This window comes from Cimex lectularius, unplaced genomic scaffold (genome assembly GCF_000648675.2).
Source record: "Cimex lectularius strain Harlan isolate CLEC.00 unplaced genomic scaffold, Clec_2.1 scaffold167, whole genome shotgun sequence".
In the NCBI taxonomy this organism is placed as follows: Eukaryota; Metazoa; Arthropoda; class Insecta; order Hemiptera; family Cimicidae; genus Cimex; species Cimex lectularius.
Window position 1 is genome coordinate 690,927 of NW_019392811.1, and position 19,404 is coordinate 710,330.

Consider the following 19,404-nt stretch of genomic DNA (forward strand, 5'->3'; position numbering starts at 1 on the left):
ATTTACCTCATAGCACTTTTTATAGTGCAGCGGCACAGTTTGTTAGTAGATGTGTTGGAGTCTCCTCTCCTTTGCAAAATCTACACTACTATGTTGGATTATACTAATCTTTCTCAAATGCCCGTTTAGTCAATTAGACGTTTTTCCTGCTTCCTTTTATACTTTCCGTTGTCTCTTTTCTTCCGAAACTCGTTAGGAGGTTTTTGAATGGTCTGGGTCCAGTGAATGAGTTTATACTGTTTTCTCATTTTCATCTTGTCTTTTTGGTAGTGAATCTCTATGCTACAAAAAGGCACAAGAACATAGAGATATAGCAGCCCTTTTCTTGTAAAAGGGTCCGCTTTCCCATTTCCCTCTATTTCTAAGTGTCCTGGGATCCAGGAGAGTCAAACTTTATTTTGCATACCTAATTCGTTTCATATTTTTACAATTCAGCATCATCTTTGAGTGATATTTGATGGCTGCCTGGATATCGGACATGATATTATGTTGTGCGGTGAAGTTTCGATGGAGTTATTTAGATGAACTTGGAAATACTGGGATTTTAGGTAGGAAGAAATTATTTTAGTGATACACTGAAAATATCATGTCATCCTGAAGACGATCCTCCTGCCGTACAGAAGCAAAAGCCTTACCCAGGTCAAACAGGACTCATAAATATATTTATCAAAAATTTGCAGGAATATATTTTTCAAAATTTTTGCTTCTTGCTCTCAAAAAAAGTTTATTTTCCCTTTTCATAAATATGAGTTTGGCTGTTTTCAGCATTTTGGGCATTCCCCGAAAGAAAAATGTATTAAACACGTTTTTTTCAGTGTATGGTTCTTTGGACTTTAATAGTAGCGTTTACACTGACCTTCAAAAGAAATCAGGAGTTTATGAAAAAATTGCAGGACTCTTTTGCAGCTGGAATCGAAAGAGCAACATTGCAATTTGAGCCATTGTACATTTCGAAGACACGCAGTTGACCTTTCCACATTGTTTAATAGTCTCGTGGATTAGGGTTGTGGACATAAAAACAAAAAGTGCTATTGTAACAACGCCGAGCTTTCGACGATGGACACATTACCATTCCTCACTAAATACGTAGATGATATATTGACATCAGCTCCCACAGATCAAATTCAACCTACATTAGATACATTTAATAGCTTTCACCCACGCCTACCATTTACACATGAAATCGAAAACAAGAAAACAATACCATTTTTAGACACACTCGTAATAAAACAACCAGATGGCACATTAATCACAGATTGGTATCAAAAACCAAGAAACACATCTCACCATCCTCTTCATACAATAATAAACACGGCCAAAGGGTTACTTCAAAGAATTGTTACCCTAAGCCGTGAATCATTTCACCACAAGAACATAAAGATATACAAACAGATCCTCCATAACAATCTCCACCCTAAACACATAATCAACAAAATAATCAACAACTACAACTCAACACTAACACCATCCACTATTACTAATAATACTACATCAAATCTATCAAATACAAACAAACCAGCATACATTTCCATGCCATTTATTCACGGCCTATCACATAAATTAAACACATTTCTCTCGTCCGGTAACTTCAAAATAGCTTTCAAAAATTATAAAACAATTCACACACTTTTTTCCAAAATTAAAAATCCCACACCAATAACAAATAAATCTGACGTAATCTACAAAATCAATTGTTTAAACTGTCCGGCAACTTACATCGGTCTTACATCCCAATATCTGGACAAGAGAGTAAAACAACATATCTAAGATTGCAAAAAATATCTGTAAATCCCAGGCCCTGAAGATAATCTCAATAAAGATCGACACGTTAGCACGATAAAGAAAATGTTTTTCTGAAACCTACATTACACCAGACCGCATCTCACGATTTCTGAATAATTATAATAATAATTATATTTTGATCAGCAATGAAGTAATTTCAATATTTAATTTATAGATATTAGGTTCACAAGAAGAAAACAGCGATATTGGATAGATCCTGAAAATTGGAGCGGCAGTAACGCTGCGACCCCGCACCTCGAGAGGGTCCCTTGTTTTGACGACGAACTCATCTTTCCGGAGAATCACTCTTTCTACGTCGGCTTGCCGAGATTTTTCTCTAATGCCGCCTCAGTTACAATTGATGGCCAGGTATAAATAAAATGTAACGTGTTTAGAATGTACATTAAGTATTTGTTTATTATTTTTTGTGCGGAAGAAATTAGTTGGATGGAATTGGAAGAAATTTCTCAATGACAAAATTGGCAGGCGGACCTTTCAACCTCATTTAGCTCCGCTAGCAGTGTACAATTACCCGTGCCCACAGAACGATGACTGCGACTGCCACATAATAACGTATGATGAAGAAATCTGCCCGCTGATGAAGGTCGAAAACGCAGAGGAAGACTGCCACTTTCCAGTCCTCCCTTTTGGGTTTTGTAACAGTATCTGCGGTAAGAGCGCAAACTTAGTTTAAAAAAATTATATTAATAAGAAAATAATGGTTGGTTTTACTAATAGTAACTGTTGTAATATCAATTTTCAATCTTCGGCTGGCCAGGGAGTCAGAACCATCCATAGGATTTGAATAGATTTCTCTTCAACTTGTTTCAGAAAAGAAAGTGTCAATTGTGACGTCCTACTTACTTGCCATTTTAAAATCATTACAGATTTCAATTAATTATTATTTTCATCTCAACCAAGACAGATAAAAAGAATACTTACTTGAAATAATTAATATGGCCAATATGTCCGCAAAACATATATGGATTAATACGGATGTTGACTCGGAATCAAACGAATATCTTCTAAACTTCATTATGGAAAGAAGAGGTTTCGCCGGTCATTGCACTTTTTTATTTACGTTATTGTCGAAATAAGTGTTTGTTACGCTTAAAGGGGTCAGCGTTCTTCACTGTTATTGTGTTAACGGACGTTTCTCGACTTTTCGTCCGTCTCGTTATTAAAGTTGAAAGTTTGTCGCTTTCTTGTTAAGCTTTTCCGAAGTTGTATGCGAAGAAGAAATTCTATTTTAGAGTTAATGAGTTCACTTCCGGTAAATGGTTTTGCCGGCCTACTTCCATGACTTATTTTTAAGCATTTCAATTTTTCATTGTAGATGTAATCCATGATAACTTCCGATGATGGATTAACATACTCTTTTAGCTTAACAGCTTGATCTAGATCTGCGCTGCATAAACCAAATTGGCTCCTCTCTGGGAAATCCTTTCGTTTCTAATTATTTAATAGGAGTTATGTCCTTCATATCAAGGGAATTGAATTGGGAGAATATTTGAGAGAATACTGGGGAAACAAGATATAATATTTACAACGCATTTACCGCTAGTTTGCCATGAAACACAAACTGTCATTCATTCTCTTACATGCAAATCCAATAAATCGTATTATCCAACAACCACACAAATCAAACCTGACAAACATACATACACAAGCACTCACACACACACACACACACACACACACACACACACACACATTCGCGCACCCTAGATAACGTGTGGAGAAGTAATAAACAGCAACTATACTCGGGGGTTGAAATCATCAAACAGTTCCTGCTTATAAACTGGAGTTTTCCTTCCAATGCTTTTATACGTAGTAAAAATGTTTATTTTTAACAGTAACAAAGTGAGAACAATTCAACGTCCCACAAAAAGCAAGATATCGTGGTAGAAAGTGAGACAGAGGAGATAGATAGAAAGCAAAATAAAGTGAAAGGTAAAGAACTACACTGGGATGAGGTAATATAGAAGAAGGAAAAATGTGAAAACTAGAATTCATAGAATTTAGGTTCCAGAAAAAGCAAAATATCGTGGTAGAAAGTGAGATGGTAAGAGAGGAAAGGTGAGGAGAGAAGAGGAGAGAGAGAGAGAGAGAGAGAGAGAGAGAGAGAGAGAGATAGAGAGAGTGAGTAAGAGGGGGACAAAAAGAATTNGAGAGAGAGAGAGAGAGAGAGAGAGAGAGAGAGAGAGAGAGAGTCAAATCTGAAAAACATCCAACAATAAAAGGAATAAGAATCAAGAACAAATATACTTTATTTTGTATTTTCAAATATTTCAATATACCGGTTAAAAAATAATAATTATCTTCTGTTGAATGAAAATTCAACGAATGATGAATTTTAAAGGGGGTAAAATTTTAATAATTATGAGCCTATGACAAATTAACGTTAGTTCACCTCATTCTCTTAAATTTATATTCAGTCTAAGTAACAAAAGTGTGCGAAATGAATCAAAAATAGGTTGAAAAAAATCCAAATTAGCATTTCAATTGGTTTTGGTAGGGATTGTATGTCGAGTGTAAAGTTTTAGAAACGGGGATGACTGAGTTTTTAATTAAACAAAAGCCGAGGGAGTAAGTAGATTAGCCGGCACCTGCAAATCCTCTATAAGCTGATTTTGTGTTGGCATTTTTTTTTTACCAGCTTCTTGGATGATCAGGTGGCCTTTTTCCCATACAGATTAGCATCGCCGCCTCCCTCGACCTCGCCATTGTAAAATGCATGTGCATTATCCCGCCCTGGACTCCGAAGCCCTTGGCTTGAATTAAAGATCTACCCTTTGAAACCTTGGGGATTTGTACCTCTGCTACAACCTCCCTACTGAATTCAAACATTCAGTAGTGGTCCATGCGATGTCCGCGTCAACCACCCGAAATCCCAGTCGATGCGCATATTAAAAACAACGCCAAAACAAAAAAATATAGAGAAATGCAGGTCTAGACTAGAATTGGGCATAATCGATAATAAATTTCAATCACGATACAAAAGTAATTAATCATCAAACTATTAACGAATAAAAAAAGGTAATCTGTAATGTGATTAACGATGAACGATTTAATCGTTAATTTAGATTGTGATTAACCAGTTAATCATTAATCAAATCTGCGAATGTTTAAATAAACCTTTACTTGTTAATCAGATTAAAGGAATAATTGATTTGTTTAATAGTGACATTCAACACACTGACAGCGTTCACCCCGCTTTCACTCCATTATCAATTCGAATTTTATTTATTTTTAATTAATTTGAGTTTTCCATTATCAGTGTTTCATTTAAAATTTCCATAAAAAACTATCCAAGTCATTATCTAAACAGTGATATTTCAATATTCAACAGTTATCAATCGTTTGAAAGCAAATTTGAGCAATCGTGTGAATACAGTTTTCACGTACAGTCCGATACTGAAACGTTAGTCATAAAATTAAATCTGCAAATTATTATGCAAAGGTTCATTATTTTCAGAACTTAGTTTAATTCAAAACGATCTGATAACCACTCTAGTGCAGTAAGGTAACATTTAATCAATCAATCGTTTATCTAGATTAAAAATAAAAGATTAATTTAAACAATCAATCAAGCTAGATTGACGATTAATGTGATTAATCAAGTAATCTAGATCCAAGATTAACTTGTTTAATCGTTAATAAGTTTATTGTTAATGATGAATTGTTAATCGTTAATCGATTGGAATTTGCCCAACTTCGGTCTAGGCCAGATCACCACAGTCGAAACCTTTTTCTAGCTTATTTTTAAAAAAATAATACAATTGTTTATTCTGTACATTACGCATTAAAGAACGATCAGGGATGAGACTAATGAAAAAGAAGAGAAAACGCTAAGTTTTTATGTCGTGCTTTCGGGTAATTATATCCCTCTTCATCAGGACTTTAAACCTCTAGTTACTAGTTATATTCGCACCATAAGCACGGACGAATTATTGGTTTTAAAGCCACGAGGAAGAAAATATTTTATAATTTACAGTGAACTGTCCAAAGTTAAGAGTTGAAGTAACTGGCCCAGCTGACTCTGCATTACGACTTCATATAAACCCGGCGCTTATCTTTTTCTCCCCGTTCTTCGGACGTACGACATCCTTCTGACGATTCTCTCGCCTTTTCTGTTCTGTAATCTTCTCTGTATGTTTTAAAGGAAATAAATCTTTTTTTTAAAAACTGCCTTTGGTATTACAAACTTATAACTGGCGCCCGCGAACAGGTACAGCGGAAGTTCACAGAGTTTAGTAAGTCCATTTGACTTATTATTTTCACTATTATTGCGCGATCAATTTCCCGCATTGGAACGTGAGCATTAGCTCTTAATCCGCTGTCTGAAAGAACGAACGCTAAATTGGCCGACTTTAAAACATTAAAGTAGAGAAGATCTACCCTGGACGAAGAGAGAAATACATCGCAGAAAATTTCCTCCTTCTACGGGCAGATCTACAAGCAGAAGACTCCTTCTACATCACCGGAAGAAGATTTACCCTGGACGAAGAATGAAATACATCGCAGACAATTTCTTCCTTCTACAGGCAGACCTACAGACAGAGAACTCCTTCTACATCGTCGGAAGAAGAAGAATCTTGAGAACTTCAAGGCAGCTATGTGTCATTTGGAAGGACCTGCTGAAGCCGTAGCTTTTAACAATAATTGTTCAACAATCATTGAATTAATTAAAGCGTTAAAGAAAATTTTTGCTGATAATCGAACCATCCCGGAACTAATAGCAGAACTAACAATTATGAGATCATAACCCAGAGAACACCCTATAGAATTGTTAAACAGATTAGATGAAAAAAGAACTACAGTAATCCCACGTTATAGATTAGATGGAATATCAGGAGAACTCTTCACTAGGTATTAAACTTTAATCAGAACGCTAGTACACGGTGTACATCCTTCACTAGGTGCACATTTACAATTATTACAAATACGAGATTTAGATGATGCAAGAACTAAATTAATAAATGATTGCAGCATCGTGCTACAACTCAAATATTGGGTTGTCCGGAAAATAATGCAGGATTTTGGTATTAAACAAAAAAAAAGAAACTAGTTACTTTAAAGCAATGTTCTTTAATCAAAATAATTTCCCATACTCTCAATACATTTCTCCCAACGTGTTGGTAACTTATTAATTCCGTCTGAGTAGAATTCAGAATTTTTAGAATTGATAAAGTCAATAAATGCATTTTCCAGTTCCGTTTGATTTTTGAATATTATGTGTTCTAAGTAGTGGTCCAGGTGTCTAAAAAAATGGTAGTCAGTAGGCGAGAGGTCCGGAGAGTAGGGTGGGTGAGGCAAAGTTTCATAGCCAAGCTCCAATAATTTTTGTGACGTTACACGTGACACATGTGGTCGAGCGTTGTCATGCAACAAAATGGGCCCTTTCCGATTGACCAAAGAGGGCTTCATTACTGCCAATTTCTGATGCATGGTATTAATTTGGTTACAGTATGATTCAGCATTGATGGTTTCGCCAGGATTTAAGAAGCTGTAGTGTATTAAACCAAATGAAGCCCACCATACCGTAACCATTACCTTTTTTTGATGAGTTGGGGGCTTTGGAAAATGTATTGGAGCTTCTCCTTTGTCGAGCCACTGTCCAGAACGTCTAGTGTTATCGTAGAGAATCCACTTTTCGTCACATGTAACAATTCTGGCCAGAAATGGGTCATTTTTGTTTCGACAAAGAAGTGATGCACAAACATCAAAGCGCTGATTTTTTTGGCGATCGTTTAATGAGTGTGGAACCCAATTTTCGAGTTTTTTCACTTTTCCAATCGCCTTGAGGTGGTCAGCGACGGTCGTTTTACTGACTTTGAGTTGCTCTGCACCCACCACTGATCGCAGAACATCATCATTAAGAGAGGAAGGCCTTCCACGACCTTCTTCATCTTCAAGGCTGAAATCTCCCTCCCGAAATTTTTTAAACCACCTTTGCACAGTGCACTCATTAACACAACCCTCGCCCCAGACTTGGTTAATGTTTCTAGCCGTTTGGGCTCCGCTTCGGCCGAGTTTAAACTCGTAAAAGAAAATCGTACGAAATTCTCGCTTTGACATTATAAGGATGACTGAATTATTTCCAAGTAGCGGAATGCTACAGAGGTAAACAAACAATATCATTTGGAAGAGGATTAATAAGTGTTGACATTCATACAAATGAGTAATCCTGTAAACGTAAACAGAATATTTTATATAGATTTTTTTTAATGAAAACTTAAAATCCTGCATTATTTTCCGGACAACCCAATACAATAGAACATTAGATTCCATTAACAAAATAGATTAAAAAAAAACATTTTACACCATTACCACCTTATAAAATACCACATCATGAAAACTCAATGTTCAGACGAACCAATTACAACAAACCACTCCAGCATCAACATTTCAAACCCCAATTTCCTAGTCCAAAAAAGATTCCCAAAACCGAATTTTAAGAATTTTCAAAAAAATTTCATATCCCCGTATGAATTAACTCATGTAGATAATCAAAGTAAATTAAATCACAATGAAATGCAACGTATGAAAGATCAAATCGATTCATTAACTAAAGCGGTCAACAATCTTACCGATCATTTTTTAGAAACAAGCCCCAAACCACCGAAAGACCCCTCAGTCAGATTGAACTAAAAACGATAAATAAATCATTACCGTATTTTGTCGATTTGAAAAACAGAAAATTGCTTGTAGATACTGGATCACTTAAAAATGATATAAATTCCTCATTAGTCCCTCCTAATATTACAAAATTTAAAGAAAACTTTATAGTCAAAACCCCAAATGGCGAAAGTCAAGGCTCTGAATATATTCTTTTTGACCTCAGTAATGTACTACTGCTTCCAAAATAAAAATGTACCTATATCAATTTTCACCTAACTATGATAAATTATTAGGCTATGAGAGGTTAAGGGAAATAAAAGCAAACGTTAATTTCGAAAATAAAAAGTTAGAATTTAAAACAGGTTCAAAAGAATTATTATTTTTGATCGAAAAAAAATTACTCTAAAACCAGGGTTTAATGTAGTCTCCCTTCCTGTTAGGTCAATTCCCAACATAGAAATGGGACTAATCAAACCAGTTAGTAATAATAAATATAGCATTGAAGAAGGGATTGTTAATATCAATAATAATGAATGTATATGCGTAATTCACTCCAATGAACTCATGACCATTAGTCCCGAGCCCATGGAAGTGGAAGAATTAGAAACAATCCTTGAACCCAAGAATAACGCGACCAATTGACCCGATAATCTTGAAAAATTAATTAATGAAATATCTAATTTGCTCAGAACTAACCATATGAACGAAGAGGAAAAATGCAAAATTATAAATCTAATTAAAAAATTTCCTGAAATCATAAAAAGAGAAAAGGATCAGCTAAGTAGTATTGATCTGTTGAAACACAAAATTCAGACATAGTCATAAGGACGATCTACCAGTTTACACAAAAAACTATAGGTATCCTGTAGCCTTCAAAACGGATGTCCAATTAGAAGTAGATAAATTATTGGAAAATAAAATTATTAGACCGTCGAATTCACCATACAACTCACCTATATGGGTAGTCCCTAAAAAGGTAGACGCTTCTGGGAAAAGAAAAGTTCGAATGTTGATTGACTACCGGAAGCTAAATGAAAAGACGATTGAGGACAAATTCCCTCTTCCTAATATCAAAGATTTATTCGGTAAAATAGGAAGAGCGACGTATTTTTCCGCAATAGATCTAGCTTTTGGATTTCATCAAATTGAAATGGATCCTGAATCCGTACCAAAAACAGCTTTTTCTACAGAAGATGGTCACTATGAATTCCTGCGTATGCCTTTTGGTCTAAAGAACGCACCCCTGACTTTCCAAAAAGCTATGAATATAATATTCTTCAGAATTCCGAATGTTCTTGTGTATATGGACGATATAATCATTTTTTCAGATAATCTAAATGAACATTTTAAACGTCTAAAAACAGTCTTTGAAAAACTCAAGGCACATAATCATAAATTACAGCTTGATAAAACAGAATTTTTCAAAAGAGAATTATTGTAGGGCTTGTAATTTCGGAAGAAGGAATCAAACCAAATCCACTAAAATTAGAAGCAAAAACTTCCCAATTCCTAAACGACAAAACAAATAAAACAATTTTTAGGTCTCACTGGATATGATCGTAAAATGATAAATAATTACGCCAAAATTGCTAAACCCCTTACTGCTGCTTTGAGGAAATATACTAAAATAGATATTACAAATAAAAGTTACATAGAATCTTTCGAAAAACTTAAACTGTTTCTTCAAAACAGTCCTATTTTGCGATGACCTGATTTTTCTAAACAATTTATACTCACTACTGACGCTTCTGACTACGCCATAGAAGCAGTATTGTCTCAAACTTTAATGGTAAAGATTTACTAATAGGGTTCGCCTCTCGAACACTAAACAAACAAGAAGAGAACTTATCGACAATCGAAAAAGAACTCTTAGCAATTGTTTGGTCTTGTAAACATTTCCGTCCATATTTTTATGGAAGAAAATTTTTGATACAAACAGATCACAAACCACTACAATGGCTTCATAATATTAAAGAACCCAATTCAAAATTAATTTGATGTAAATTATTATTAGAAGAATTTGTTTTTGAAATTAAACATATTCAAGGCAAAATTAATCAAGTAGCCGATGCATTTTATCGAATCAATTGCTAACCCTTAAATACATTAGAAGATGACATAGACCCTCAAGAAGTTATTGATGAATTCCTCAGACAATGCAATAATTATTCAGAAATCGTAAGATGCGGTCTGGTGTGATGTAGGTTTCAGAAAAACATTTTCTTTATCGTGCCAACGTTTCGATCTTTATTTTTTTTATTTTTTTATTTTTTTGGCGTTATGAACTATGCATATTAACCATGTGACAATTCATATATGTGTGTTCAAATTTGGGAGGGTTATTGTGAAAAAAGGGCCAGAGGCGACGGTGGGAATCGAACCCACGACCGCGGCGTGAGAGTCTCTCATGCTAACCACTCGGCTACCGCGGTCCCCGATCTTTATTAAGATCATCTTCAGGGCCTGAGATTTACAAAGATTGTTTAAAACGTTTATCCAACGTATATAAACATAAAACAGCAATATCTCCCTGGCATTGTCAACACGACACGCAAAAATGGCACAATCGCCAACAAACACTTTGAGTGAGGAGAAATACTTTGATTGAATATAAAAAATATTTTTTGTATTGTATAAATTCACTTTTTTCCACATCCAACATGTATTTGTTAAATTTAAACAATCTTTGTAAATCTCAGGCCCTGAAGATGGTCTCAATGTATTTGTTAAATTTAAACAATGTTTTTAAATCCCAGGCCCTGAAGATGATCTCAATAAAGATCGAAACGTTAGCACGTCAAAGAAAATGTTTTTCTGAAACTTACACCACACCGCATCTCACGATTTCCGAATAATCATCGACTACGGCCACTAATCACCACACACGTAAATAGAAATGTTGATTAACGGTATTAAAACAATAATAAATGAAAAAACGCATCAACATTTCTGGTTACCTAAAACATACTTTAAGTTTTATGGAGGGCTTAACATCCAACGATTAGACTCATGGACGATGGGATCAAACCATTTTACAATTGTTCTTATAGAGTCCCAAAATTCACCCAAGAATTAATTTTGATAGAAAACGCATGCTTATTTTAAAAATTAATTTTTTTTTATTGATTCACTAAGTCTGCATTGTAGGGTCATGTATGAAATAGCATATCCGGTAAATGGCCTCCACGGCTGTGCTAGCCCATACATACGCACTCTTCTGTTGAAATTTTCGACGACGGTTTTGTCTAATATGGCTGAATTTTGTTCTTACAGCGCTCAATTTCACGTTACAATGCGTGGGTGGTCGTGAGTTTGTTGGAATAAAACGTACAGTTCAAAAAACACTAAAGAAACCCCAAAGAAAAACGTTCAACGTTGGTAAATCGCATGATCTAGACGGCCAATTATGATCGCCAAAACGGGAAATTATATGACTTGGAAATGATTAATGCCGTAATTGAATTGCTTCTTGGACTGTTTGGCATTTGGCACTGTCTTGTTAGAATCTCAAGTCGTCCACATCGATATCTTGCAATTTAGGCAATACTGGATGTTATGTTGCGATAGTGAGCACCATTAAGTGTAACCCCTGCATTTTCGTTGTTCTTTCGTGTTGGGCTTTATTGTTAATAAGCCTGAACAGTCACAATATCTTTTTTTTTCGTTGACAACACTTTACTTTCAAATCTTGCTCTGGGACAGCCTTTACTATATTAATTAAAAATTTCCTCGGGCTGGGGGTTCGAACTCAGAACCGTTTGCATCGGACACTCCCCCATCACTCCCCCACCGCGATACTCACCGGCTTAGGGTTAAGGTACGGTCAGGGTTAGGGTTAGGTTTTTTCGGGAAAATTGTACCCTTCTTATAAAAAATGTAATATTAAATATGGTGATTGGGTAACCCATGCGTCCCGCGGAGCAATAACAGATTATGGACTATACCCCATGCGTCCCGAAGGTATTTAGAGCACTTACCCGATGCACCCCTGAACGAAGGTATCATCACGTAGGCATTAGATAGTTACTATTCCTTAACCGTGACGTATAGTGTATGATTAAGTTGACGCAGGACGGGGTAAAACGCAAAATTGGTCATCCCACGTCCGACCCTTATTAGAAAGATTAATTGTAGTGGAATTTAATAAATCTTATTGTGCATAAGTTTCCACCCCCTTGAAAAGTTTTTACATTTGTACTAATAAATAAATGAGAGGTCTTGTTTTTAATTATTAACAAAAGAGATGATAGTTGATCGTAATTTTCTAAAGTCAGGTTTTGACGTTATTCACGTTGTGTTTGGTTTCGTCCTCCTGTTATATACAAGTTTTCCCCTTGTGACGACTCATGCTCCTTCTATTCACACTGAAGCCGTCCGTCATCACAATGCAGCAGGGGTTGTGGAAGTGATGTTTTGACGTTTGACTTTTTTTCCGGTACGCCGCTCATTCCGTATTCATTCAACCGGGAAATTTTAGCTCACACCCAGCGTTTTAAGACACCCCCTTTTGTCTACTCCTCACGGTCCATTATCTATGGAAGTGCCGAACGAATGGCATCGGTCGCATGGGGTTTTAACACTTTACACGCACCAGGGCGATAACGACAACGCCGGAATTGGTCGCACGTGCTGAAAAATAGTCCATCAACACATACGGCAAACAATGCTACGTTGGATTATTTTTTTTAATGAAATGGCCGTATCAATCAGGTATTTATTATTATCTAATGTGGTACGATAGAAACATAAAATACAACAACAATCACATACAGTCTTTCTTTTGGAATAATGACTCAAAACTGTACCTAAAAAGATAAGTGATATGTATTAGGTACATTGAATACTTCTTTAGCGTGGCATAAGATGCTTTCATTGTAATGATGATCAGGATGGCCTATGTTCACACCACATATGATATAAGAAGTAGTGAAATTTTCAGTCGAATTTTCTGTGAAAGCTACCTGTGTCTTCTATCGAATAGATAAAACGATTGTTCGTTAGTCGAAATAGTCTTTCTGAAGAAACAACGATTTTATTTGATAAAATAACGATTGTGAAAAAATGGATGTTTTTTGGGCACTATAAATGCTAAAGATACCTCGATGCTTATCTCAGTGTTGGGTTTTATATTCTTTATTTATTTAAGTCGAGAGGTAAAGAATTATTTCTGGTAACATAACTTGTAAACATATATACGTATACATGTATATGGGCAGTAAATAAATAATTTTGAACTTAAAAAATCTAGATGGTTTTGTCGTAAAGAATCGTGTTTAAGAGACACTGATACTATTTGATAAATTATCGTTGCTGAAAAAAAATCGATGGTTTTGTGTAAAAATATTGATTCTAAAGAAACATGGGAGATTTTTTGGTAAAGGATCGAATTGAAGAAACATTGATGCTATTTGATAAAATAAGAATTCTGTAGAAACGTTAATGTTTTTATGGTAAAAGGTCGAGTTGAAGAAACATCGTTTTTTAAAATAAAATATTGATGTTAAAAAACTGCGGTTATTTGATAAAATATATAAATATCGAAGAGCGAAATCGATATTATGCGAAAAAGAATCGAGTTGAAGAAAAAATATGCTATTGTTTACAATATAATGTTTTTTCTTATAACACACTTTTCGCTTAACTAAAATTTAAAGTTATAAACTTTAATGAATAGTATCCATTTATAAATATTATTATGTACTTCGTGCGGGGTTTGTCATGTTCGAGTGCTAAAGATACCTCGATGCTTTTGTCGTAAAGAATCGAGTTGAAGAAACACTGATGCTATGTGATAAAATATCGTTGCCGAAAAAATCGATTTTTTGCAAATACCGTTGCTTTAATTGATAAAATCTCGACGCTGAAAAAATCCATGTTTTTGTGTAAAAATATCGATTCTAAGGAAACAGGTTATTTTTTGGTAATGGGTCGAATTGAAGAAACACTTTAACTTTATAGATAAAATTACTGTGGGTTTAAATTTTGTTATATTGTTTGATGATCTTTTTCTTTGGGGATTTCGATAAAGTTGACCATTTTCTCAACTGCAATTCCTCCTTAATTTGCTTTAACGAAGGATTTATTATAATCCAAGGATTGGACAAAATTTTCCATGGATGCAGTTATTACAGTTAAAATTACAAATTTCCAAGAGGTCGGTCGTCGCAACTCCAAAGGAAATTTATTCCACTTGTACTAGTTAATACTAAGTAGTCTCCGTCCCTTTGTCCTTTGTTTCTTTTTAACAAGAAGGACGAGAAGAAGCGCTACCTTTTATTCACTCTAATTAGGATTTTCCAAAGTGCCCTTTTGCTGCTGAAAGTCGACTTTTTCAAAAACAACGAAACATTGAAAGTTTAATATTTAACTTCTACCAATTTAATCGTGTCTATTTTCCTTGAAAGACAGAGTTTTAGAAAACGTTTATTAAGCTTGTTTCTGACGATTACACATAGTTTCCACAGTTTCTATGATTGAAATGTGTTGAAATAGAAGGAGGATTATAATTTTAAGATAATTTAAGTCAACTGTGGTTTAGATTCTGCATATTAAAGTGGTTTTCTCTTTCTACAAAATGATTTACACTTTCAAACAATTATTATAAATTAAATCTTTGACAAAGTACCCATTAATAGTTTTCAAAATGTATTATGCGATCTAAAGTTATCCCCCTCGGGATAACTTACAGTGATGATCGCCTAGTCAACGCCTAAACCTTTGCTGCCTCCGACTTCTCTTTTGGTTGTACAAATCTACAGTATATGTCTTATGAAAGGGAAGCTACAGACGTTGGATTATCTATTTTAATGAATATATTTTTGTTGATACTAGTTCGAAAAGTTTTTGATATGTGCCCAAGCGTTCTTGCCAATGGGTCCTAGAAACCAACAATTGTTTTTTATCTATAGACAGCTGAAAGATAAGATTTATGATTGAACAAAAATCGTTAAAGCTTACGACAAGAAAAGAATGTCACAAGGAAAAAGATTATCAGAACGAAGTTATATAACAAAAATAAATTGCGTAAGTAATGTTGACTAATTAATACAGTTTGGTAAACAAATAATTGTGCAAATGGGCTGATATTCACAAAAAAAATTGTATTGAGTATTATTTTACTATTTTAATATATATAATTATTATTCAACTTGCCCAGCACTGAACGCTGTCAGGAAACACTATTTTGATAGGGAAACCCTGCCTAGTGAGATGCTGCTAGAATATATTAATGGCAAGGATTGGGCTGTATTGGTAAATTTCTGCAAAGAAGCTTATTCTCTTAGAGCTAGAATCAGAGGCACCTGGTGAGGGTGGAGGCGGCTTCTTTTGTTGGATTCCCTTTAATAGGTGAAAAGCTCATCTTCGACCTTAATATTACATTTTAAACACTTATTATTCGTTTTGTTTTTTACTATTATCTCTTGTGGTAGATAATATACTTCATTATTATTTATTTTTACTTTTATTATTTCCATTTACTTTAGTTTATTTTATTATTGAGTTATGTGCATTATAGGTAATAAAAAAAAGATGTATTTATTTGAAATCATGTTTCAGCTATTATTTTACAATTATGTTGTATTATTACATTACTGAAATTTTTGAAGAAAGTTTGTATTCCTTTTGTAAATACTAATTATGATTATTGTAAATAAGAGAGATTTTAGTTATATAAGTTTATGTGCTAGACTCGCTCAGACGGTTATTATTATTATTATATTCGGTCAAAAAATGTAAAACTGTTAGGTAACTTATATTAGGTACTTTAAAAAAATTATATTATATTAAAGTATTTATTATTTTGAGTTACTAGCTACTTATAATAAATAAATAAATAAATAAATAGATAAATAAATAAATACATAGATAAATAAATAGATAGATAGATAGAAAAAAAATATATATGAAAGAAGCACGACTGTCTAGGCTTATAAAGTCTGCAATATCGATATCATGATTAAACTTAGATATTTTATAAAATATTTTCGATTTTCTTTAACTCGACCATTCATTATGTAACATCGATGTGTCATTAGAATCGATATCTTATCAAATAGTATCGATGTTTCTTCAACTCCATCTTTTATCATTGAAACATCGACGGTTCTTTAGTGTCGTATATTTTTATTTTCAAAGCCATCAATTTTTTTCAACAACGATCCTCCATCAAATAACATTTTATTTCTTTATCAGCAATATTTTATCAAATAACAATAAATTATCGGTGCTGAGTGTGTCGCTCTTTGCGGTGGCAGTAAATGGCATCGCCGACGGCATACCTCCCCAGGTACAAGTTAAATTATACGTAGACGATTTGAGTTTCTACCTTTCAGGGAAGGACCTGAACAAAGTTGGGGAGGTTATGCAGACGGCAGTCGACGTGGTGGCTGTCAGGGCAGAGGAGGCCGGCTTTAGGTTCTCGGCGACCAAAACAGTGTGCGTTCACTTCTGTAGGTTGAGGAGGGAGCACACTCCTCCCCGGATCTGCTTGGGTGGCGTACCGATCCGGGGCGCCGAGAGCGTGAAGTTCCTCGATCTCCTCTTCGACGAGAAATAAGGTTGGCAGATTCACGTCGACGCCATCGAAGGGAAGTGCCAAAAGTGCTTCTGCGATTCTTGGGGAACTTTTGTTGGATGGCTGAAAAGGAAATATTATTCTTTTTAATTAATTAAGCTTTGGGTTGAGATAAAAAGTCAGTGTCACGAGCGTGATTCGAACCCACAACCTTCGGCTAAATACGGCCGCTGCTCTACCACTTGAGCTATCGTGACTTCGATCCGTTCGGACTCTAACTTCCCATCTCAATCCCACCTTTTGAATTTTCCCTCCTTTTGCCATTTTTCAAATGTCGTGTAATCGATTTGATTCTCAACGACAAATGAAATGGCCACGGAGAGAATTAGTGAAGTATATTTCATTTTGCTTATTATATTTATTAGGTTTCGTGGTCCGTTTGACCAAATAAATTGTTTTTCAATTAATTAAGGTTTTGGTTGAGATAAAAAAGTCAGTGTCACAAGCGGGATTCGAACCCACGACCTTCGGCTAAATACGCTGCTGCTCTACCACTTGAGCTATCGTGACTTCCATCCGCTCGGACACTAACTTTGATCAAGCGGACCACGAAACCTAATAAATAAATAAAATATAAACTGACACTGTTTTCCTGTAGGTGCTTACATTTTGCTCAAAGGGGGAAATTTAGGTGAAATTAGAAGAGAACTGGACGAGTTCACATCAGAAAATGGTGTTATCGGCCACGTCAGCAAGACCAACGGATACATCCAGATTGTGCTCGTGGAAAAAGGAGATTACACTGGCAACATTGAACATTTGGCTTCTCAATTCAAAGAAAAGATTTCTTCGAGTAAATATCTCAATTTTTACTTATTAATACATTTTGAAATGTACAATACGGATAAAATTTTTTTTCCAGAAAAACTATTTAAAACTTATGTGAAATTAGAAACGAGCAAACAGGCCGTTGTCAAAAACCCCGTTCAAAAGGCCATTGGGTATATTTTCTTCTACTTATTCATAGCTGTGGCAATTTTATGCACAGTTATACTTTACTATCAAGACTATTGGTAAGCCTTGTCTGCACTGAATATAAAACACCAGCGGGTTTTAATTATCAACGTTTTGTTTTTTCAAGTGTCAATGTGCCGTTTCCCAGCTTCGGATCGACGGCGGAGCTGGGAGCGTTCAGGTTCGCCAGGTTTCAGAACGAATCTGGATCCGGGGATGAGGATGGTGAAATTTTGGAAGTGTGTCCGCCAGATCCTGCTAGAGAGGAACGAAGGCAGTCTTTTTACAATCCAATTTATTCCCAGGTAAAACAAAAATAACTGGTTGTTCTTCATTTCCAGACATGATTTAGAAGGTTTTCTATCTCCAGGCGTTAACAATAAAGTTATATTTTGGACGGTAGTTTCTGATAATTTTGGCCACTTCAATTTTGTCACCTCAATATCTAAATGCCAATATTAACATTTTTTGCGGTATCCTATAGTGCTAAATATATTTACTGGCTTTTGGTAATTTTTTAGCAATATAACAATTTTACTTGATTAAAAAAAAGTAAAAGATCAATAGCAAGGTAAGAAAGGATTAAAAATGTCTTCGAAATTACTTTAGCTGATACACTTTTTGACTGCTATATCTAAATGCACGGAATAAATTATCCTCTCTATCTCTTTAATTATATGTTCATGTGCAAATCAAATGCAATTTACTCAATCAACTGTTTCCTGATTTCATAAGCCACTTTGTGAAATTAATAGTGTACTCATAGTTTGTTTTTATAATAACGAGTACTGCAAGAGTGTTTAGCTTTTTTACTTTTCGTAGAGGAAATTGATGGGAATCACAATGCAAAACCGCCCAAGCTTAGCATAGGGTTTCGTTTTAATTGGCAATTAGCTAGAATTTATGGCGCTAACCTAGCTGCAGTCACCGGCGGTTTCACCCTCGAAACATTACGTCCACGTTTACCTGTCTGTTGCGTGAAACCTCTAATTAACACCTGTTGGTTTATTAAAATTTTAAGATTTTCGTTAATAAAACAGGGTTCGAATTTTCTAGGATAAGGAAGGTCCTGATGATTCCTTTACACTATCGACACTGACTCAATTGGAGGCTGACGTCGCAGATTCAACGCCCTCGAATAACTAACACTGCAATTTAATGTAATATTAATTAGTAATGTAATAAGAATATGGTAATATAATATAAATATTCAAACATTCTCAAATTTGTTTCCTTCAAAATGCCTCTTATTCACTGATTATAAGCTTAACCCTACGTATGGATATGCATATATACACACTTGTACAGGGTTTATATATGTATAACTTTTCACTGTCTGCCAGCATTCCATTGGTTGTATACTTTACAACAAATTACCAGCAGACCGGTGTTGATGGTCGGGGATGACCTCTGTCTTATCTGTCCTGTCACCGAGGTTGGGCTCCAGATGGCTTGAACAGCTAGGTCAT

The 19,404-nt window shown here is 34.9% G+C and overlaps 1 protein-coding gene across 1 annotated transcript in view; it reads left to right on the forward strand.

The window, feature by feature from the left end:
• LOC106672471 (protein amnionless) overlaps positions 1-19,154 on the forward strand; it is a 30,109-nt gene extending 10,955 nt beyond the window's left edge. Inside the window, exons 3-8 of the mRNA XM_014403931.2 lie at positions 1,958-2,151; positions 2,219-2,453; positions 17,580-17,774; positions 17,844-17,994; positions 18,063-18,240; positions 18,992-19,154. Of these exons, the coding sequence (XP_014259417.1) occupies positions 1,958-2,151; positions 2,219-2,453; positions 17,580-17,774; positions 17,844-17,994; positions 18,063-18,240; positions 18,992-19,081 (1,043 nt within the window). The 3' untranslated portion in view covers positions 19,082-19,154. The remainder of the gene's footprint in view (positions 1-1,957; positions 2,152-2,218; positions 2,454-17,579; positions 17,775-17,843; positions 17,995-18,062; positions 18,241-18,991) is intronic.
• The last annotated feature ends 250 nt before the right edge of the window (positions 19,155-19,404 follow it).